General features: G+C 37.8%; 1 protein-coding gene across 3 annotated transcripts in view; it reads left to right on the top strand.

Annotated features, from left to right (window-relative positions):
• gabbr1a (gamma-aminobutyric acid (GABA) B receptor, 1a) overlaps nt 1-23,958 on the top strand; it is an 88,503-nt gene that overhangs the window by 7,748 nt on the left and 56,797 nt on the right. The window contains exons 1-3 of one of the 3 annotated variants that reach the window (XM_059338879.1): nt 4,576-4,781; nt 5,882-6,067; nt 10,275-10,292. In XM_059338879.1, the coding sequence (XP_059194862.1) occupies nt 4,781; nt 5,882-6,067; nt 10,275-10,292 (205 nt within the window). In that variant the 5' untranslated portion in view covers nt 4,576-4,780. Of the gene's footprint in view, nt 1-4,575; nt 4,782-5,881; nt 6,068-10,274; nt 10,293-23,958 lie in introns of those variants that run through there. The other 2 variants (XM_059338880.1, XM_059338878.1) reach the window with 2 other exon arrangements.

Raw genomic sequence — 23,958 nt, 5'->3', positions numbered from 1 at the left:
ATATATATATAAATAATAAATTGTTGAAAAGGCCATATTTTAGAAGGGTGACGATATTCTGAATGTGTTTGTTTGTATGTCGTTCATAGCTTGATTTGTGAACACTTTATCCCAAAAAAGATGGTGAAAATTGATTTATGGGGGCGTCCTGGTGGCTCACACTGGTAGAGTGCGTACCATTAAGGCTGAGTCCTTGCTACGGCAGACCTTGGTTCAAATCCGGCCTGAGCTCCCTTTGCCGCATGTCTTTCCCTCTGTCTCCCCCTTTCTATCTGTCATATAATCTAATAAAGCATGAAAAATGCCCAAAAAATTTGATTTATGGAATGATGAATGAAGTGATATCCAAAATTAAAAACCTTTGATGCCGAATATTTCAACTAAATTGAACCTGGTTTCATCCCATGTTCAGATTTATCTTCTGCAAATGTATGGAAATTAGCACATATTAAATAAGATAATACATAATTTGCATATGCAAACATTACATTTTAGGAAACTTGCTTTACAAAAAAAAATCTCCTTAATGTAATTAATCAACTGGGTTTTATAACCCGATATTAACCTGCAGTCTCTCCCCTTACATAAAATCACATCAAATAATTTTATTGTGGAGGTTTGCTTAATTTCCTCCCATTATTTTTAACTTCCACTTTGAGTGTAAACAAGTTGAGGAAATATTGCCCCAACACCTTTTTGGCTGATATGCTGAATTTTGCAAATGGTTGCGTTGTTACACATCCAGACTTTGTGCAGCATCATTTTAATGAATCTGAAGTTGTGTTTGTGTCCACATGATGAATGTAAGTCCAATATTCATTCTCTTTAAGCTCTATCTTTACCAACTCCTTAGGTAAATATTTGTCTCTTTAGCTGCTAAATGCTCCACATTGCTCACCAGCGAGTCTCTTACTTTGTCTGTGTGCTGTTTGGTGCTGAGTAGGTTGTCTACAGAGGGTTTTTAGAGCTTTCTTGCTGAAAACAGCTGCATGCTGTGGCCAAAAACTGTCCTATCATAGTGGTGAGAGTGAGCCAACAGTAAAGCCGCATCTGACAGCTAAACAATGAGCTGAAACTCAATATAAAGCCTCATAAAGCTGAGGGGAGCAGCATATTCAGGTGATAATTCTCTGTTGGTTCCTCACTATGAGGTGGCCCCTTTCATGTTGTTTTCACAGTCATTTTATATACTGTCATCCTAAAAAATATAGATGCAGTTGTTTTTGTACTGGAATGATTGTAAAACTTGTAAAAGGAACATTACTGACATTATGAATCATTCTGATCGATAAAAACCCGCAATGTAGAGGATGTTATGTTGTAAATATCCACTAAAATCTTGAATTTGAATGTCATTATTGATCATGGGAACAGTATGCCTGACAAAATCATCTCAACTGAAACCTTCACTCACCAGCTTTTTGTGGGCTTTTGACCGCAGCTAGGTTGGTTAGCAAGGGACAAGCATCATTCAAAATGAACAGCTGGTCCTTAGACCATGTTTTAGACCAACCGAACACTACACTGAACACTGAACAAGTTTTTAACAAGTTTTTGTGTTCCAGTGAACTTTCATGAACAGAAAACACACTGTAAAAGGGTCAAAGGTTAAAGAAGATTCAATCATATGGTAGCCATACCCTAAATCATACCCTGCTTTATCATCTGTTTTACTCTAAATGAGACCATAATCTATAAAATGAACATCATTTTGTATTGAAGATGATTTTAAACTAGTGATCGAGAACATAAACTCATTGGGAGAATCTTTACTGAGGTGATAAATTGAGGGAGAAGTCATGTCATATTCTCCTTGATATCGATACAGTCTGACATTTTTTAGCATCCAGTGGAGTCGCCCCCTGCTGGCCTTTAGATAGAATACAGGTTAAAGCCACCTCTGCATTGGTTTCCCTTTTCAAACCCGTAGGTTGCTGCTTAGTTTTTACATTGCTGCGTGTTTTTATGTGCTTTGATGTTTCCCCTGCTCCTCGTCTCTGTCCTCTGCTGAGTGCAGAGTGCTTCTGTGTGCTGCCGGCGGTGTGTCTGTTTGACCGACACACACACACACACACACACTCCACAAGATGAAGCTCTGCATTCACACAAAATCTGGTAATGCGGCACGTTCCTGCAGGGTTGTGCAGAGTTGTGGATGTGTAAATTATTTATGTTTTCGACCTTAAACACGGTAAAACAACCAGAAAATAACATTATGTTTACCTGATTTACTGCTTTGCTCTTGCTTATGCCGTTCCCTCTCTTCATTCACTATCTAGCTTGCTCGGCCACCATTGTCTCTCTGTCTCGATGAATTGAGGAGGAGGGGTCAATTTTGAACGCTGTGTGTTTAGAAACACAGCCGACAGTAGCAACGTTATATATCTTTAAAGCTTTGAGTGGACACTAGTAATTGGGCCTTTGAGCTGGGATTATTTTGTCACAAATTCTGGTAATATTTCAATAAAATTCTTCTCTTGCTGTACAGGTCATATGTCCAAAAACCAGAGGTTGTAAACACACTGTCTGGTTTATGAATAGCTTAGCCTTTAGCTCTTTTTTACACTTAAACATACACTGAGGTATGAGTGTCAGATGAAGGGCAATAGGAATGAAGACATGTATAAATGTGAACTTATCTGTGATATCCCCATAGAGAATATTTGAGCTGATGCTTGCTGGCTGTATATGTGTAATTCTTAAATAGTATTTGGATGTTTCTACATGGTTTAACTGTGTCTTTGCCTTTTCCTTCAAACCATTTGATATTGTTGGACAGTGAGGCCTGAATGTAATTTCTACTCATATCACATCTACAGTGCCTCTGCAAGTACTGAGAATAAGGCCAGAGATCCAATCAAATCCCTATTATATCTCCTGTTTTTGTTCTTTCAGTTCACATTTAACATCAGTGGAATTTATTTTTCCCAAGAGTACATTCTCTAAAGCAGGATTTTTGTTTTCTCTGGCTTATGTAAGAGCACAGGCTGCAATGTGCAGATTGGAGTTTTATCATGTGCTCACATGCTGGAAGGAAGATTCAACAAACTCGGCAGCTAAACAAATTATATTCAAGAGCTTGGCCATTTTGTCAGACAACCAAACCAAGAGAAATTGAGGCTGTAGCATAGTAAGCTAAATGTGGATAAAGTATAGCCCAATATGTTTCTGACTGGTAACTAAATATAAACATAGTCTTTATTTGTCTGAAACGAGGTTCCTAGGGTAGTCAAGACTGTATTGTATTTCAGTTCAGTGAAATTTCCAGATGCATCCAAGAGTTTAATATCTGAATCGTAAATTAAAGACTTCTCATGGGCAGAAATAATATCCTCAGATGGAGGCAAAACATTTCACTTTATTTGTCATTTGTATCAGTTTTTTGTACTCATCTGATCGTTCCCATGTCAGTGAAAATGAGCACAGATTATGACCACCAAAGTATATATTGGACCCCCTTTTCACAAATCACACATCTTCTGAACATTCTGACACTTCAGATGATCTCATCTGTCTTGTTTTCCCCAGATTCACGGATCAATTAGACACCAGTAGTCTTGTTTCCGGAGAAGTTAAGCTACTAGACATTTTTTTAATGAAAGCTAACTAGAAGTTTTGCTGAATTTACAAAATTTAAGTTTGTTAGTGACTTGTGAATGATTTGCTGTTGAGTCAAGCAAAGATGTGAGTATAACAGCATGTGCCAAGTGCCGGTTGTGATGTCTAATTTCTGACACTAGATGGGACACATCCCCCAACCCTGTAGGTAAAATTTACACTAGGGCTCTCCTTACAATCATGTATTACCATGCCATTATGTTAACATGTGACAAAAAATTGGATACTTGGTGGATTTTATTCTGGTTTTGCAGCTCAGTGTGGGTTATCTCTGGATCCCCTGGCCTTCTCCCACAGTTCAAAGACTTGCAGATTAGGATTACTGAAGTATATTGAAGTAAAGCTGTTTTTTTTTACAACTCTTGTCATGATGAAAGCTAAGTAGAGGTTTTGCTGAAATAACTGAATTCTGAATTTGTTGGTGGTTTGTGAATGATGGCTATTGAGTCCAACAAACATGTGAGTAATACAGCATGTGCCAAGTCTTAAATGGGGCATCTTCCCCTGACCCTGTGGGTAATATTTTGGACTGTATATGTACACACACACACACACACACACACACACACACACACACACACACACACACACACACACACACACATTTAGTAGTTTGTCCTTTTGCACCAATACACCACAACAAATCCCTTACTTGCCAATAAAAACGATTCTGATTCTGATGTGATGTACACTGGGGCTCGAAATCACACAATAACATACTATTATGCTAAATAGGACGTATAATTGAATCTATAGTATGTTACAACCGTCTTCTGAACATACTGACACTTTTTATGGCATTTTCAGACGGAAAAATTAGGAGAAAATCAATTATTAAATCAATTTTGTTCGAGACCAGTCCTCTCAACAGTACAAACTCTCGCGAGATTTGACGCTACATCCACATTATTGTTAACCAAACTCTCGCGTGGCTTTGGTAATAGCGTAATCGTTAGCCAAACTGTCAAAATTTGAAGCTAACGCCAACGAATGTTCGTGAACTAATTTTCGTCATGACAAATATTTCTCTCAGCTTTTTTAAACGTGTAATGTTAGAGACAGAAAGTGGATACCATTTAATTTTTAAAGAATTGTAAACTTGTGGAGGCTGGAGCTGGCAGATTCAAAGGTCTGGACCGCAGGCGTCTCACAGCACTGGCTAAGTTTGTAATGTGTCATCTGCTTGGGGTGTGTGGTATCTTTAGCTGTAAATGACTTCATGTATAGATTATCATGCTAACACATCAAACTAAATGTTTCACATAACTTAGACATAATCCTGTTAGTATTGTGAGCATGTTAGGGTGACTGTAGGCCCCTTCAGTGAAGCTTGTTTTCCACCAATTCACAAGTTAATGTGACACCGCTCACATTAGTATTGTTTCCGGAAAGATTAACTGTACTAGACTGTTTTACAACAACTGTTAAGTGAAGCTTGTTTCCCCCCTATACAGTCTATGGTTTATATGGTTTTCCTCCTAATTCACAAGTTATTTTGGCACGACTAGTCTTGTAGAGAAGTTAAGATTTACTATGTTTTACAACTTTGTTCATAATGAAAGCTAACTAGAGGTTTACCTGAATAACAAAATTCTAGTTTGTTTGTGGCCTGCGAATGATTTGCAAATGAGTCCAGCAAAGATGTGAGTACTCCAGCCTGTGCAGAGTCTCTGACCTGCAGGGATGGTGACTAGACGGGACATCTCCCCCTGACCCTGGGGGTAAATCTTGGACTGTATTTAAAATGTGCACTAGGGCTCTGTTCTAAATCACATACAAAGAAGTTAGGTAGTTTATGCACAACTGGGGGCAAGATGGATAATTTAATACTCCAAACACCCTGACCTAATCAAATCTAACACACATCAATATTTTTTATTTATACAGCCATGTTGTTAACATAACAAAAAGAAAGAACTGTTAATATTTCTTTCGAATTAAGTGCATACAAAAATCACAAACATTCAGTTTCTTTTATAAAGCATTTTGCCTAAGAATTTGAATTGATTGCATTGACCTTCACTCTCAAATTAGACATATCAGTGAAACTCATTATATTTATTTGTAAATCGAGATACATTTTTTAATGTGTATACCGCCACTTACTGTACCAGAACTAATACAAAATAATATAAGTTTCCCAAATTGTGCAACTCTGTGATGACTGTTTGTGCTTTCTAATCCCCAAGTTCTTTTGCATTTACCTTTATATAACTCCCTGTGTCTCCGCCTCCCTCTTTCTTGTGGTTCTTCTGGTTTGCAGTGCTGCTGTGCCCGCGGGTGTGGACCTCCCTGGAGAATGGCCGGGTGACTGCGAAGCCCCCCGGGCCGCCAGTGGAGGGGACAGTGCTTCATTACAGCTGCCACGCCGGCTTCATCCTGGAGGGCAGAAACATCAGCCATTGCACTAAACTGGGCAAATGGGACGCACCTAAACCCACCTGCCTCTGTGAGTTTCTAAGCCAGCGTGACTAAATAAGAGTCTATATTAATCTTCTAAGTACAGTAGAATAAAGAAAATTATGTTGTATGGTGGGATGTCATTAACTGTCTCGGGGGAGATTCAGTGAGGTAAGCAGGCTAGCTGACAACACAGACAGTAATTAATGACATTTATATTGTCATTGCAGCCAGTCTAGTTGTAGAGGTGCACAGTCAGCAAACATTTATGTCACAGTGACCAACTCTGTATACATTTTTCTGATATAAATTCATAATATCATCATAATAAATAGTAGCAAATGAATCTGAAATATTTTTGAAATCCATAATAATAATAATAATAATAATAATAATAAACCTGGTTTATATGGGGCCTTTCTTAACAATGTTACAAAGTGCTTTACAAAATCAGATAAAAATTAGAAAGAAATTAAATCAAACAAGGCAGGTAAAATCATAATAAAGCCAGAAGCCAAAAGCCAAAAATAAATAGTCATAAAAGAGTATAAAAAGCATTAGTCAGACATTTCCAAACATTGCTTCTTGCAACTTTCTCAAGAACTGCTTATCCAAACCACTTTGCACTCGACACTGCACTTCCTTGGGTCCTGAGCAATACACCTGCCATGACAAAGTTCTATCACACTCTAAAATCACAGCCACTCACAGTCTAAAATACACTCACAGGTTCATGGGGAGAGACACCAGGGACAGAATTTACCATTAGCAGGCAGTGAACTGCCGTGGGCTTTGACTAAAACATCTCCGAACAGCTATGGACTTATATGATATTTAGATATAAAAAAATATTGAATCATGTTACTATTTAAACTCACTGTACAGCAAAATAATTTCAAAAGGCCCCAAAAACACTGAAATATCTGCAACTCAACTATCAACTACTACTTCTACTTCAGAATTCCCATACTACATACAAAGAAATGCAAGTTATCTTTTATATATTCACAACAAATATAATGAAGATATGATGCATTATTATTCAATACCTATCCAGCATAACATAAACATTAAAGCTCGACACTGAACAGATGTTAAGTATATCCCTCTACGCTTCAAAACATTTATTTGCAGAACTTTTACTGTGCCTTTAGTCAGTTAAAAAACTTTTTTACTTAAACTTTTAAATTCTAACACTGCCTATACCAACATTCCTAGTTAGAAAAGGATAAAAAGTAAAACAAGACAGTTTATCTGATTTATCAGAAGCCAAATTAATCACTTTAAAGTAATTATTATTAGTAATATTTTTGTATCTCATCAACTCAAAACATTCAGTTTAAAATCATATATGAAAAAGAAAAAGTTTTCTTAAACCAGTCTGCAGAGCCCTGAAGGCCTCACCCTGCTGCGGTCCTTCACTGCCATACGTAATACTGTTCTCTAGTTAATTCGAGGTTTATTAATACTGAACATGTCCCATGCCCAAATTGCACACACACACTTTAAAATAAGATGACAATTACTGACTTTTTTAGTTTAGCAGGAAAAGCTTCAGAAAAATATTAATTTTAAATTGAAAATGAATTGTCAATTTTAGAGCTGAGATGATTTGTCCATTTACAGATTAATAGATATTTAATCAGCAACTATTTTCATAACCGATTAATTGTTTGAATCAATTTTTCAAGCAAAAATGTGTTTTTTTTGTCCTATATGATTTTAAACCAAATGTTTTGGGTTGATGCGATACAACACGCAATTTCAAGAGATTCATTTTGCTTTTGCTAAATATAATAGCCATTTTTTTGTATTTTGTGACATTTTATAGTCAAACTCAATTGATCCGTTAATCTTCAATGAAAATTATTGTTGGGTCCATACTCTATAAATAGTACTATATATGTATTGCAATACCTAATAAATTCTTTATTGGCAGAAATTTACATAGAAATGAAAATAAACAGAACACATCCATTTCATCTCACAGACATGGCTCACTTAGCCACTGCAGCGTGCCCCACAAAAATGGGAACACAAGGCTTTTAAGACACTAATTACAAACACCTGCTCTCCCTACGGTAAAGCACGGCTGCTAGGCAGCAAATGATCCAACCAATCAGAGGGAAATCCACAGAGAGTAGTTTGTACTGTTGGCACAGGCAGGAAAAACGAATAATAATTATAATAATGATATTAATAATAATAATAATAATAATAATAATAATAATAATATTAATAATAAAAATAAAGATAACTTTATTTCTATAGCATCTTTTAAAAACAACAGCTTACAAAGTGCTTTGACAGAGAGCAGTTAATCACAAGGAGAATGATGCCATAAGGCCAACAGAGCAGAGATAATAGACAGCAAAGGATCAATTACAAGACAATCTCAAATACCAAGGAAAAGTAATTTAGTAATAAGAACAGAATTAAAAAGTAAAAGGGCAACTATATAGAGAATAAAAAAGAATAAGATGGAAAACATTACTACTGTTAGCTTCAGATGCTCTACGACAAGCTAACCATCCCGTAGCCTAATGAAATGTTTATTAATCTAATCTACATTCTACAAGAGTTTGCAAGAGCACTAAAAAACACAACTAGAGGCTGTGAGGTGGACTAGTGAGAGAGCTCCTGTCCGTGTTGTGATGACGTTTACTGTCCCTGACAAGTCTCATTTAGCCACTTGTTAGCAACCGATTTTTAAGGGAACGTAAAAACTATTGGCGTCCATTCACTCGAACAGTCTCACCAATTTAACGCCTCTGTTACTGCCTCCGTAGGTGGTACAGAGCTGGGATCACTTTGTCCCCCCCATTACGCCTCTGGGACGTAAGTCTGAAAGTGGCTCATGACTTTTCCAGGTCAGAGGTTAACAGAATGGGTCTGATTTTGGAGAAAGAGCGTAAATGTAAAAAAAACTGGACTGGACAACTATTTTGATGTGTGGGTCATAAGTAAGTTTTGAGTCAAATGTGACATCCAGAGTTCAGGAGGAGGACGAATGATGAATACAAGAGAAAACCTGACCAAACTGTACACATAATAGGATAAATATTACTCAATGAATATAACATGAGAGAGCGAGTTGTGATATCATCGACACCCAAGAGTGTTCTCGGTTACAACAGTTGGCATCTCCGAAAAGATTTGTCCAATTTAGGCCAGATAAAAACACACTGAGATGAATCAAAGAATTGAAGGAAAAGAGATTGCCAACTGGTCATCAGAGGAGTTGGTATGGCAACCAATAAAGTTGCTATGGGAATGGTAGTATTAAAAGGGATGTAAGAGGGAATTATCAGCACAGTTGGACCGGGTAACTGAAAGTAGGCGACTCCTTGTATAATAGAAGAAAGCTACAAGATGTGTAAATGCTCCACGATTCACTCATGCTTCTACCTGTAATGAACTCAGTAATGAAATGAATGTAATGAAATGTTTAGTTCTTCTATGTTGTTGCTTTAAGTTTTTCTATTGCCCCCTACTCTATGTTAATATTATTTAAGGGGAGACACTACAGATAAATGTTTTTTTTTTTAATTTATAGATATCACCATGAAACTTCCCCAGTTTGTTATTTAAATTAAACCATTTTTTTGCATTATGAGTTTTCTGACATTTCATGTTTACAAATGGAAATGTAGTGTGACCTCATTAAATATGTGCTAATTTGCATACATTTCCAGGACATGAATCTGAACATTGGACAAACCAAATTTCACTGTTTTTATTTTATTTTGTTGATATATTATATTATTTTTTACTGAAGGACACTGGGATATCTCTTTCTATCATTTCATAAATCAGAAAATACTGTCAAAAGACATACAGATCATGAAGTCACAATTCATATGTTTTGGAACACGTTATATAAATCAGGGTATGAATGATGTATAAACAAACGTCTGTAAAATATGATAGGATTACATAATATCTACCACAGTCAGGGAACTCCTGCCAGGAAATTACTGCTCAGCATCCAACCAACACTGCATTTCTTAGGACAACTACAGTGTTGTGTCACTGCCATCTAGTGGAGGAAATAATGATTTTGAGCTTTACTGCACCAAATATTCACAAATTATACATTATCAAGGTGAATAGTTTGATTGAAAAACAAAAGGATTACTTTCCGTTAAATGCTTGAGCAGAATGATGTATTTCTTGTTGTTAACTGTTTAGTGTTTCCTCATGAATAGTATTTTTTAACTGTTCTTTTTCCTTCTTTTTCTGTTTGCCGGCCAAAGATGACAGAAACTACACAGGTAGGAATCTTTCATTCTTATTATCATGTCCATGCTAACCAAATCCTACTGTACTGCCATAGTTTTATGCACAATACGTCATTTTCTCCTGCTTGTTTGGATTATGGGAGTTGATGTCTTCACCACCACTGCTGTAATTGCAGTCAGTTTCTCCTAGTTTCTCCTGGTTCAGGAGGTGTTTAGTGAAACTAATCATCCGCCGAGGAACACAAACGTGCCCAGTGATTAAAAAGAGGGTAAACACCCCAAAATGAAGCACTTTAATGTTCAATATCAGCTCCAACTCTGTTTGATATATTTGCTGGTGGCTGTTTGCTTAACCTGTTTTTCTGATATCTGAAGATCTAAACGTCTAATAATTGAAATCCTTCATCCAGTAAAAGTACTGGATGTAAAACAGTAAAAAAGGAAGAGAAAGATAAATAGTCAATTTATGACAGCTTCTAGCAGACAACCACACACAACAGATTTATTGGGGTTTGAAAATTGTTTGAAACATTTGGAATAATTTAGGTATAAAACTCAACAAAATATATGTTTTTTGGTTGTTTTAATGCAGAAAAAAATATATGTTTATTATTTTGCAACATGACATGAAAGACATGCAGTTGCTATAAAGACCTGCTGTGATAATTACATCAACTGATCAGTGTCAGCAGAAGTTATCAAGGTTATGCCAATTTATCATGGAATATCACATATTGTGTTTGTTTACATAATAAAGTCACATAGAGTCATGTGATGCTTAAAAAACAGAAGGGTTTTCGCAAACATTATATAACTATGCCAAATAAAGAGAAAACAAACTGCTGAGAGACGACACACACACACACACACACACAAACTTGTGTGTGTACTTAACTTCATTGCACTTTGCACTCTGGTAAATTATTGGCTTTAAATTGATTAAGTCCATGATTAAGTCATATAGCTAGATCTAGTGACACACAATTACATTGCCGAAATTGGTAATAACAAACAAATACCTCAGATTCTCAGATAACTCTCTAAAAAGATAAGAAAGATAAGATAAGAAAATATTGAGTATGCTTAATTTGTCAAGTATATAATTAACAGAGGAGTATACACAAAGGCTTTACCGTGTGGCTGTTTCATACAAAGGTATTTATTTATTGAATTACCAGAAAATCTACTATATTGTGATGGATGTTGGTGTCAGGGTATGAAATGACCTATAATGGGATGGAAGATTTTAGCAATATCGCCCAGCAAAACAAAGAGTATTGTCTTTTTTTCCATAGCCAACAAACACAGTTCTCATCCTTTTTTACAACATAATTATAAATAATAAAACATGGAGTATCTCACAAGAAACAGTATTTTTTTCTTCTTCAGGGAGACCATTAAAGCTGCCTGTTTCTATAACTAATGACAATGTATCTGAACTTAACTTTACCCAAACAGATCTTTGATATTTTAGTTAGCAGCCATGACAGCAGCACTGGGACTGTTTTCACCTTGTTAATCTGTGTGTGTTTAACATCATGACAAAATGTGGTCCTAGAGACAGCTACTGTGGTGGAAACTAGCACAAAAATTGATTTAAGTACTACGCCAGCTGACTCTCTGTCTGTCTGTGGACAGATTTGTTAACGGCAAGAGAATCAACAATGTGCAAGATACAGTCACAAAACTTAATTGGAGTTTAAATATGGATGTGGTCCCAGCGTGGGCGCTGGAAGTTGGCGGTTAGGAAGTAGTGAAGAGACCATCTTAAGATGGTCTATACTTAAATTCTGCTTCACAAGGCTTTGTATTCCTGTGCTAAAATGCAATGTGTACAGTGGCCACAAGAGGGCAGTACAACCTAAATTGGTAGCCACAGACGAATGGTTTTCTGCAAGCTGAGTTTCAAATCCGACTGGGAAAATGTGATTTCACAGGGGAAAGGAAACTTCTTCCAAGAACAACGTGTTCAATTAAATATCTTTTTTTCCCTTGCAGTGAGAAACACAGTTGTTGAAGTTGTAAACTCGTTTAAAGAAATTAGTTTTCATATCTAATATTAGGACACATAAATCTTCCATGGTTGATATAATTTCCCCCAGTTCCTTACCTGCCCATTAACACAAGGAACATAATTTTTCTACACCTGAGTATTGAGCAGAGACTATTTAATTTGCTCACGAGCATGATTAGTGAGGTAGCACTTTCAACTCAACTCATCCACAGTAACCCCCTTATGTCTTCAGTTAAATTTAATTCAAAGTTTGTTGCTAATCGTTTTTGCTATGCTCCTGCTTTGCACGAAGTGTAAGAGGAATTTTTAAAAAGGAAAGGGTTAGCTGTGGGTTTGTCACAGTACATGTATAAATATAATCAGGTGTGGAATATTCTGCTCACTCAACCCAGTCCTACATGCAGTGCCATTCGACCTGTGGTTCTGTTGCTGTGACTGTAAAACAGTTTCGATTTTGCTGCAGGTCATATCTGAAAATGAACTAATGTGCTTAGCCAGCGTTCCCTAGAAAAATAAAGGGTCAAAACATCTACTAGTGCAGCCATTATCTGCTCCCTGGCAAGGATGATGAATACATGCGTTAGTGTTGCAGGATGGCTCATCCTCTTGCACAGTTATGTCACCACATTAGGAATTGGCCAGATATTGAATCATACACTTTCTACAATCCTTGGAAGGCTCACAACAGTCTAATGAATTAGGCAGAGGCCTGTGCTAGCCTTTCATAAGCCAAACACACCTGCTCCCTCATACGCAGACTGCTCATGCACACACAGTTTGCACACACTGAACTCGATATATAGTTTCATGCAAGTAATCCCAGAAGTTGCTGATAAAAACTTTCCAAATGTCACGGACAGACTTGACAAACACATAATTAACAAAGCAGCAGAGAACACTGTTTCCTTAAATAGAAATTTCCATCTACTGTCTCAATACTGACCTCCTTCTGGCTCTGCTCTCTCTCTCTCTCCACTCCATGTGCCATCACCACCCACTTACTGCCTCCTCAGCGGGAGAAAGGTTAATACCCTGCTCCTGTCTGTGTCTGCTCTACCCTTTGTGTGTGTGTGTGTGTGTGTGTATGTGTGTGTGCGCGCGCGCATATATGCAGTTGGATTGCATCTCTAGTTTCTGTGTTTTCTCCAAGTGCAGTATAACAAAACAACAGCAAAGGTACACAGTCAATACAAACAAAGCAACAAACAAAGCCACAAACGAAGCGGCAATATAACAAGCTAACCCAGTTTCTGTTCAAACTCTGCATATATACTATATGTACAAATATGCACGCAGTATGTATATACACTGTATACATATGTACTCTGTACACACGCTGCATTATATTTTAATGTAGAAGCACTAAAAGGCATTAAATCACAAGGGTGGTATTATTTTCTTTCTTTCCAAAACAAATTGGTTTTTGTTTTGACCACAAATGGGAGATGGACTAATGCACTGTTAACAATGCATTAATACATTTCTCATTTGTGGTCAAAACATTATGTTCATGTAAACAAAAAAAAAAAGAAAAAAGAAGCGCCAATGGGATAAAAGTGTGCAGGTCTGTTTTTGTCAGATAATTGTTATCCGGCACCTTGTTGGCTGTACCTTTTGTGTGCCTAACAACATTTCATTTTCAATAGAGTAATTTGATAAAAACCTGTGTAGCAAATGTTACTAAACAGGAATAAAACTGCATTTGTTGGTGGATTATTACACATTTAGTTGCACTAGGGAGTATTTACAGCAGCAGGACAGTGTCTGTGGGATTGACTCAAAATAAACCACAGTGCCCGTGTTCGTCGTCATCAAAGCACATAAAGGCTCATTGATGTGTTTTTAATAGTGTTTTTTTGACAACTATGGAGCTCTATGGCACAGAGGAATTAGATATATCAGACTTTGTTAACACAGACAGCACTAGTACTCTTCTTTTCATGGGGTATGTTGAAAATAGGAAGATGCAAGACATCGAATTTCTATTTTTTTTCTTCTTATTTTAAATATTTGATGGTGATAGCTGATGATTAATGTTGTTAGTATCCCATGCTGAAGGCATTGTTTTTTTGGGTTGTCTGTCCGTCCCATTCTCATGAATGTAATACAGTCAAGGTCAAAATTATTAGCCCCCCTCATGAAATTGAACAAAACTCTTGATTTCTCCATGGAAATGACCATTAACCACATGTGTTTGTTATTTTGGAAAACAATACACTTCAGAGAAAATGTTAAGTTAGTTTGATAAGGATTTTTTATTGATACAATGAGTTGAAACAAAAAAGGCAAAAATGTGGCGTTCAAAATTATTAGCCCCGTGGCCATTAATAGTCAATAGTGTACCCTTTCTGAGCCACAACTGACAACAACCTCTTACAATAGTTCTTTACTAGGTTGGCACAGGTCTCCTGAGGGATTTTGGCCCATTCTTCCATTGCAAATTGTTCCAGCTGGTCCAAATTGCGTGGTTTCCGAGCATGGACATTCACTTTGAGAACCCGCCACAGATTCTCAATAGGATTGAGGTCTGGGCTCTGTGCAGGCCACTCCAGGACCTTGGTTTTGGTATCTTTAAGAAACTGTTGGACCAATTTTGAGGTGTGTTTTGGGTCATTGTCTTGTTGGAAGACCCAGCGACGACCTAAGGATAGACTGCAGATTTCTGCATATTATCCCTCAAAATGTCAACATAATTTTCTTTTTTCATGATGCCATGCACCCGAACAAGGCTCCTTGTGCCTGAGGCTGCAAAACAGCCCCACAGCATGATGCTCCCACCACCATGTTTAACTGTGGGAACTGTGTTCTTAGGGTGGAGGGCCTCTCCCTTTCTTCGCCAAACATAAGCAACATCCATGTGCCCAAACAGTTCCAGTTTAGTCTCATCAGACCAAAGCACAGACTTCCAAAACTCTTCTTTACCTTTCAAATGTTCACGGGCAAACCTCAGTCTGGCTTGGATGTGCCGTTTTTTCAGTAAAGGGGTTCTTCTTGGACGATGGCCCTGAAGCCCACCATGATGGAGAGCCCTCTTAACTGTGCTCCTTGACACATTAACTCCAGAAGAGGCCAGGTCTGCAACAATCGTCTTCACAGTTGTCCGGGGGTTCTTCCTGACATCTCTGACTAGTTTCCTCTCAAGAGATCTTGATATCTTTCTCTTACGTCCACGCCCAGGTTGGTTTGTCACAGAGTTTGTGTTCTTGTACTTTGCAATGATGCAACGTACGGTAGTTCTCGGGACAGTGAAGCGTTTTGAAATGGTAGTATAGCCTTGCCCCTTACCGTGGGCCTTCACTATTTTTTTTCTGAGGTCAAGGCTAAGTTCTTTTGTCTTATGCTACCTATACACCAGAAGACTTTGAAAAGATTTGGAAAGATTCCTGCAAGACTATCAGCTCACACCTGCTCACATCTAAAGACAAGTGTTTAGAGTTTTTAGTCCCAGCCTAGTCTCAGACTGAGATTCTACAAAGACTGTGAATCTTGCAGGGTCACTATTTACAAGACTACAACTAGATTTTCTTTAGCATTTTTTTACCTACCATGCAATATTTGTGTGTGCAGTGGTTTGTGTTGGAAAAAGAAAAAGAAAAGAAGACGCCACAAAATGCCCCTCACAAAGCTGAAAAAGGGTTTCTGTTTTTCTGACATGAAAAGTTGACTATTTTACAGTAAAAATAGACAAGAAGAATAGAAAAGGAAGAATAAAGGAAAGGAAAATTTAGAAATTAATTCATGATGTACATTTATGTCGTATTTAATTATATTTAATTTATTTGTTTAATAAGAATAATTATACTTATCAGCTCTATCAACTTTCATTTAGTTGATCACACATTAATCATCAATTATTTATTACTTATTTATGTATACATTTATTTATACATTTTAACTGGGTCTGCTTACTATTCTCTTTACTATGAAACAGCGCCCCCAAAATCCCGCTTGTGGCCGTAAATATATTACATCTCTATATTTGTATTTAGGATTGAGCTTACTAACATTATTGTGATGTAACTTTTTCCTGTCGAAGTGGTTTTACTGGCCGGTCTGCTCATCTATTGGTTGTTGATTGTGTTCCGTCACTGCGACTTGCGATCATATCAAACACGTTTGATATGATCGCAAACCCAAGACTAGGAAAAGACTGATATCAAACAGCGCAGATTACTACCTTACACTTAACGATCGGGATGACGGGAGCGCGCTGTGACTCCGGTAAGACTCCTAGATTTACTAAAGACTTTCAGTTTTTAGTCTGGGACTGGGAAAATCGTTTGGTGTAAGCCCAGCATTAGGCATGGTGGCTGAAGCAATTCCCCCTCAATGATGTGTTCAAGTGCCATGCTCCTTGCACTCCTTTTATGCTGATTGAATGTTCAGGTGTTCTTAATTAGCCAATTGACTGCACAGGTGTTGTTTGAAAGCTGATTGGTTAATTAGGTGTGTTTTGAAAGCAGTAACTCACATTTTAATGACCATTTCATCAAGGGGGCTAATATTTTTGACCACCCCATTTTTCACTATAGTTGATATAAATCAAGCCTAAAATATTATTTTATATTCCAAAATGTACCAAAAGCTACTAAAAGCACTGGTGAATGTTTGATAATATCAAGTTTTATCAATGCTGCAAATATTTGGGAAGTATTTGAGGAAAATGTTCCATCATTCCAGGTGGCTAATAATTTTGACCTCGACTGTAGATTTTGGACTTCAAAACAAAATTAGTTTTCGGCTATAACTCAATAATTTATGTGCTAATTATGGCACAATTTCATACAAATGTCTAACAGGATGAAATGATGAAGGGATGAGATTTTATATCCAAAAGGTCAAAGGTCAGCTTCACTGTGACATCACAATAATCTGCAGAAACACTTTTCTGGCCGGTAATCAACACCCTAACTCGGGAACAGAAGGGGAGTCATCTGGTCTGATACTGAAGTGGTGTCACTAATCTCACCTTGAAACTGTGGGGAATGTATAGTTCTTCTGATCTGGCCGACTGAGGATGTGTTTGAAGTATCCACATTTTATTTGTAGCTTTTTTGCAGCAATATCCATATTGGAAGCATTGTCTAATATCATGGCTACCTATGAGTCTGGACAGACATGGATGCAAATTGCAATTGGGCATGTTGTCTTTAAAAAAACCCCAAACCTTTGTAACCTGTAGTTAATGCACACCAGAGGGTAAGAAAAGCTAATATGTAGCAAAGATGGATGATTTAATATTCCGTAGGTCTGTCTGAACCAAATCTAACTTAAATCGCTTCTGTTAACACAAAACAAAAACAAAAACAAAGAAAAGTTCTGTCTCATCAAATGGTCAATACAACATGGCGAGTTGACTGACCACTCGTGTAACTGCATTGCATATTTCTTGCCTACAGTGTTTTCAGAAGCGTATTATAGTGTGCTGTTTAGCTATAAAATGAGAAAGTTTGTGACCTGGCTGCCATGTTGAAAACAATCGAGCCAAAAACCGAGCACTGCCTGTGGCGAAGCAAACCAGCACGCAAACTCTGACGAACTAAGCAGTGCTGAATGAGAAAGTTTGTGACCAGGCTCATTCGTTCTCCACAATAAGTCAATGAAAGCAGTATGACTTTGTGGCATTGGCTCTATTTATCAGCTATTACTTCATTATCAATGCTACATAATAGTATTTATTTCCCATTGGTTCAATAAATGATGGTTCAGTTCAGCTTTATAGTTGTGCGTTGAAAACACAATGAAATGCTTGTGCACAATAGCACTCTGGCAAACACACAGACCACACATCCCCAGACATCAAGACCAATAGAAACATTACGACCAATATTCAGTACATATAAGTGATACAGCAACAATGTGGTGCCAGAAAAGAAGTTGTTACTTTTGATACATGCCAGTTGTTTTTTTTAGACGGAAGGAGCAAGAACAGAGCATGACTGAGCTGGCGAGTGTACTTAATGATATATCGCGCATCCCTAAAAATAAGAAAAAATACTGTTACCATCATTAGAGTTGTAGTCCATTTTGAACGTGTTGTGCGGTGGGCTCCCAAAACCAAAATAGGTACTAATAAAAGTCTTCTTTTTTATCCATAAACATTACATTATTATTTTCTACATTTACATATACATTTTTTATACTGGCCTATTCCCAAGTGACAAGTTGTTATAATACCGATACAGCATTTAAACAATAAAATAAAGAAAAAGTCCTGTGAGAAAGAAGTATTTTTAGCCAGTCAGTTTTCCTCGCGATCGCAGTTTTCTTATTGGCGGTCTGTGTTTATTTGCAACCGGCATGAGCTTGCATTGTCAATGTTTGTATACAAATAATTGGTATACACTTCCTGTTTAATTCTTCCAGAGCTAAGAGACTGAATTTCGGACGGAATTTCCCCTCTGGGATAAATAAAGTAATTCTGATTTGGATTTTTGATTGATTTGTTTTACCACACGTTCACATACTTGCATGTGCAACACTGTGTGTTACTGGAGGATTCCACTAGAGGGCACTCCCGACAAGTCAGATCTGACAGAACTACCAGATTTACAAGATGTAAATAACAAACATGGCAACACTCCAAGAGGTTACTTTATAGTTAATTTTGAGATCACGGCACATAATTTAACAGCATGGCCATCGTATATGATATGTAAGCCCTTTATATCAAGCATGGCATGCAAACTAGTACAACACTGCCCCTACTGTTGATGTGTGTAATGCATCTGGAAAATTAGCAGTAATTTCTGGCAAAGTGCCCAACCACCAACAGAATACGTGAGGCATCTGTTATAAAACTTGCATCCAGGTGAAATGTTAATAAGAAGGTGCTGTGAGAATGGGAGATGCCCCCATACGTTATGCTTAGAATGCAAAAATGATTCACACTTTTCACCTGATGTAAATGTGAATGGGGGCCACATTATTGGATGGATTTTAAAGCTGATGAATGCAGTCAAACATCTTGATAGCAAAGCAGCAGAAGGTTTTTTATCCATAGGTATATTTATAACAATATACTATTGCTTAACAAATGTTACAGTACAGCTATACTCAGTGGAAGGGATTTTTTTAATTTATTTTTTTACAGTTGAACAATGAACTTATTATTCTTAAATCCCCTCCTCCTAGATACTCAGGCATGATATATTACTCTAATAACTGAGGTGCTGCAGAGTATTGGAAACTGGGTAGTGTGCTGCTGCTGCTGCTGCTGCTGGACAAATTATGTAATGATGATACTGTATTGAAGTTAAGGCTTTTTACTGCATGATGAACTGTATTTTTATTGTGTGCTGGCCAACAGTTATGCTCCTATAAAAATTGATGTCATTCTGATAATAGTGGCCCTGTAATGTGTAAATACAGCCTGAGTTTTCATCTTGCCCATCTGGTACAACAAATCCAAAGAATGGATTATAAAAAACTTGTTGACCAAAGTCTGATTTCTGCACAAAGGAACTGGATCTGACTTTTATCGTCAGCATTGTGGAAAAAATCTTACGTCTACAAAGTGTCAGCGTCTTGGCAATTGAAACCTTGATTTCACAAAATATATTTTGTCAGAGCATTTTAACAATGACTTGGATTGCTCTCGGAATAACTTGCTCTGCAGGTGGAGGACAATGTAATTTTGTGATTGTGTTATAAAGGGAACATTCAAAACAGTATTTTCCCCAGTAATGCATCTGCCAGTAGAAAAACAGGCCATTATCCTGAAGGATGCCCAGTGTGCAAACTGCAGACACACAAACATACAGGACAAGGCCCTCATTAAAGCAGCTCAGCAACATGTTACAGCACTCATGTCTCCATTGCATCTTTCCCAGGCTGCGCCACAGTTAATGTCTCCTCCGAATGTGGCAGTTGCCACCACGGGGGTTGTTAACACTGCACTGCCCGGTGCTGCTCTGTCTTGAATGTGTTGGCTGTAGGATTATGGAGCACAAAAAGCATATAAAGTTCACGGCTGAATAATTGATTGTGCGTTGGATGGGTCACGGGGTGTCAGCGAGGATGAGGAGGTGGAAGTGAAAGGCAAATGCCAGCAGATGATCACTACACTCACCTCAGCCTGTGAGGGCTTGTTAGCAGCTGGATCTGAATAGCTCTCTGCTACATGGAGATATCCAGATAATGAGATTTGGGTAATGAACCAGAGTTATATAATAGTCATATTCCATTGCCTAACTACAGAGGGTTTTTAATTTAGACTGGAGAAATAATGGTCTTCTCCTCAATTGCTGCAATAAGTAATTTTCAAAAGGGAACTTTAACACTAACATTACATTGCAATTAGAGCGCTTACACTGGAACCACAAAAACATGAGCATAAAATGAAATTAAAGTGAAGTCGATAATCTAAAGAGACCGTGTTGAAAATGGCAAAAAATGTATTGTTGGCAAAGTTCGAAGACATTAAGCTGTTAACCTCAAGATGCAACATCCCTCAAAGGACTCATGGATATCACATAATCTTTGCAGATGTGTTTCGAAAACATCATTTTAGAAAAGGGCTGAATGATCATTCAGTTTTAACTATAAAGGCTTAGAGGCCATTGTGCCTGACTCTTTGTGTGGACTTGTTTTTGTGTCAGAAGGTGTGATTGCATGGTCACATGTCTTTGTGTGTCAGAGTTACAGATTGGGACTGTACTGGATGTGAACTGAGGGTTCAAGCAGGTGTCCAGGGAGTCCAGTTTCTTATCTACACTAACTACGTCACTGTTTCCACTTGTGAAATGAAAGCAAATAAAATCAGCTATGATTGATTCTGCCTGCCACACTTTTTGCTGATTTCTCAAAGCAGCTTCTGTAGCATTTTATAGACTCGGCCGTGGAGGAGGTAGAGATGAAATGGTCTATGAATTAGCAGAGGTGGTTACGGAGCGGAGTTGCTCCCTGCTTGTGTGTGCTAGGCCACTTAGCATGCAGTTATTGATTTGCAGGTCAAACAGCATCTTGGTACCCAGGTTAAAACCAGGCTAAAAGTTACATGTAACCGTTGTTTCAGCAGCATTTAAATGACAACAGTTGATCGTGCAGCTTCTGAGACTGGAGTCGTTGTTTTTAGCACCAATAACACAATAAGATTGCTGTTAAATTGTGTACACGCATTCATCATTCCCAGAGGATAAATCATCCTGAATTTGGCGAGCTCTTGACTTTACTTTTAGCGCCAACATGAGGTTTACATTTGTGCTTTTGGTGAAATGTTGCAACATCTTCTGAATGCTTTGCCATTCAATTGGGCACACACATTCATGTCCCCCTCAGGATGAATTTTAATTTCTGATTATAACACAGCTTTGTTAAATACTCAATTCTGATTGGTCAATTATGGTGTTCTGCAGTTTATTTCTGAAAAAGCAGACTGCTACTAACACGCCATTGCTATGAATAAACACTGTTGATATGGATGCAGTTGTGATCACCTGCAGCATAGATATAAAATATGTTGCGTTCTATATCTATGAACTGGAGCAGTGGTTCTCAAGAAGGGCTCCTTAAAGGAGTTCCAGCGGGTCCTCAAAAAATGGAAATACTTTATTTTTAGTATTTCATTCACTTCAGTAGAGAGACCTATGTGAATAAAACTCATAAGAGTGACTATTCAGATCACAGGTCTCATGTCCTCTACAGAATTCTGACTTTAATCATAAAACACAACCAAAATCCCTGATGTGAAATCTTAATAAATTAGATGTGGATACTAGATAATGGGCACCAATTTAGGGCTCCTTGACCAGGTTGAGAACCACTGATCTCCAATCATATCAATCCGCAGAAAGATGTCCAGTCAATTTTATAACATTAGCTGGGGCTAAAAAATAAAAAATAAAAAAATGACTTTCAGTTACTCCATCAGTCTGAACTGTCCCCTTAAAAGAAAATACAAAGAAAACAAGTAAACAGAGCAAAGACGCAAGAGAGGTTCAAACGACAGGAGGAGTTTGACGACATAATTGAAGAAGTAAACACTAAAGGCAACACGGTGTGGGCTATGGCAGGGATAAAGATTCATTGAAAAGATGATGTCAACAGACTGACAAGAACGGGACCGGAAACCTCAATCAGGTGCTGCAGTCACTCTATACATCTGTCTAAAATGAAAAGGCTACAGACTTTACATTGCTGTGGACGCACCAGAGAATCTAAAAGACCACTACTCATTTAGATAAAGCAATCAACTAATTTTTCAATCAACAGAATACTTTTTAAATCAATATTTTGTGTCAAATTATTGATTTACTTACATAATAAACGGGTTAATGTACAGCAAGTGGGCCATTATTGCAAATTAGACAACTTGCTCCGTGGTCAATGTAAAAAAAAAAGGTGATTTCTGTGTATAAAATGGCACTTACGAGACTTCATCAGCTCAAAATTAAAATGTGTCCAATATTTTAGTCTATGACCAAATACCATGGATGTATAATAATAACTGTATATGTTGGCGTAGCACAGCCTTGATGCAAATCTTGCACAGTGGCCACTGGCAGTTTTGCAAAGAAAAAATCCCCCTGCAATCAGAAAGCATTTTTCCTGTAGACCACAATAGTGAAAGAGACGTCTGTGAAACTGTTGTACTCAATTATGTCCCTTCTTTATGATTATTTTGATCCATGAAGGTTCATGTTTATAAAACTTTCCTCTAAGCCTAAATTTAGAAGTCTGTGACATCAATGCAATGCAACGTCTTTGGGCTGAACGGTAACTCTTAATACATCCATGACCATGCCAAATATCTGCAAAATTAACATTTTCATCAGCCTTATCTGCACTTTGTGTTTAGTGCTAATTAGCTTATATTAGCGTGGTAAGTGAATATCATTGTGAGCATGTTCGAAAGGACAACAGTGGAACAGATTTATGCATTACATAATTGATTTGTACATCAGTGTAAGTCATTGACCACATGGTTGCCAACTCATTATATTAATCAATATCAGAAAATACTCTTGTTATTGATCTTCACCAAATCACCGCCTCCTACTTAGGCTTGGAAATGACCAAATTCATGCTCATTTGGAGAAAACAAACCTGACCCCCTTGTGTGTTTAATATATGTTTAAGTGGACCTTTAACCGAGGTAACGTCACAGTTTAGCCTCCTGGAACTGTTGCATTGATCCGAAATTGATTATGGGTGCACACTAGCACAGCCTACAGTGTACACCAGCTGCAGCAAGTGGTGGGAGTAAGAAGCCAAATGCAAAGAAGAAAATGTGACAAAATGTGGATGTGTGGGACTCTTGTGGAATGGATGTGCTGTTTAAGTTAAGCGCAGCGTGTAACTCATTAGAAAATCTTTGAGGAGATTTTGCCCAGAGCCCCCTCCCAACCACTCAGATCTCTCTCTCTCTCTCTCTCTCTCTCTCTCTCTCTCTCAGCAAACACTCGTCCTGGCTCACTCTCCCTCCTCTCTCTCTTTCTCTCACACACACTCTCAGCCTGCCGGTGCTGCAGTGGATCAGACGCAGAGCTCTGGCGCGCCTGCTTTTCCGCGGCAAATCGTTTCATCTGTTGGAATACGGCTGCGTTAAAGGGGGAGATGCTGCCTGCTATATCCGCCGCTTCAGCTCTCACTTCCCATTCCAGTTGTTTTTTTTAGCTGCAGCTCCCGGTCCACAATCATTTGACCCGGTTGATGTGTTCTGCGCGGACCCCAGCGTCTAATTCG

This window comes from Centropristis striata, chromosome 8 (genome assembly GCF_030273125.1).
Source record: "Centropristis striata isolate RG_2023a ecotype Rhode Island chromosome 8, C.striata_1.0, whole genome shotgun sequence".
NCBI lineage: Eukaryota > Metazoa > Chordata > Actinopteri > Perciformes > Serranidae > Centropristis > Centropristis striata.
Note: the sequence above shows the minus strand (reverse complement) of the source record. Positions and strands in the feature narration are given on the sequence as shown.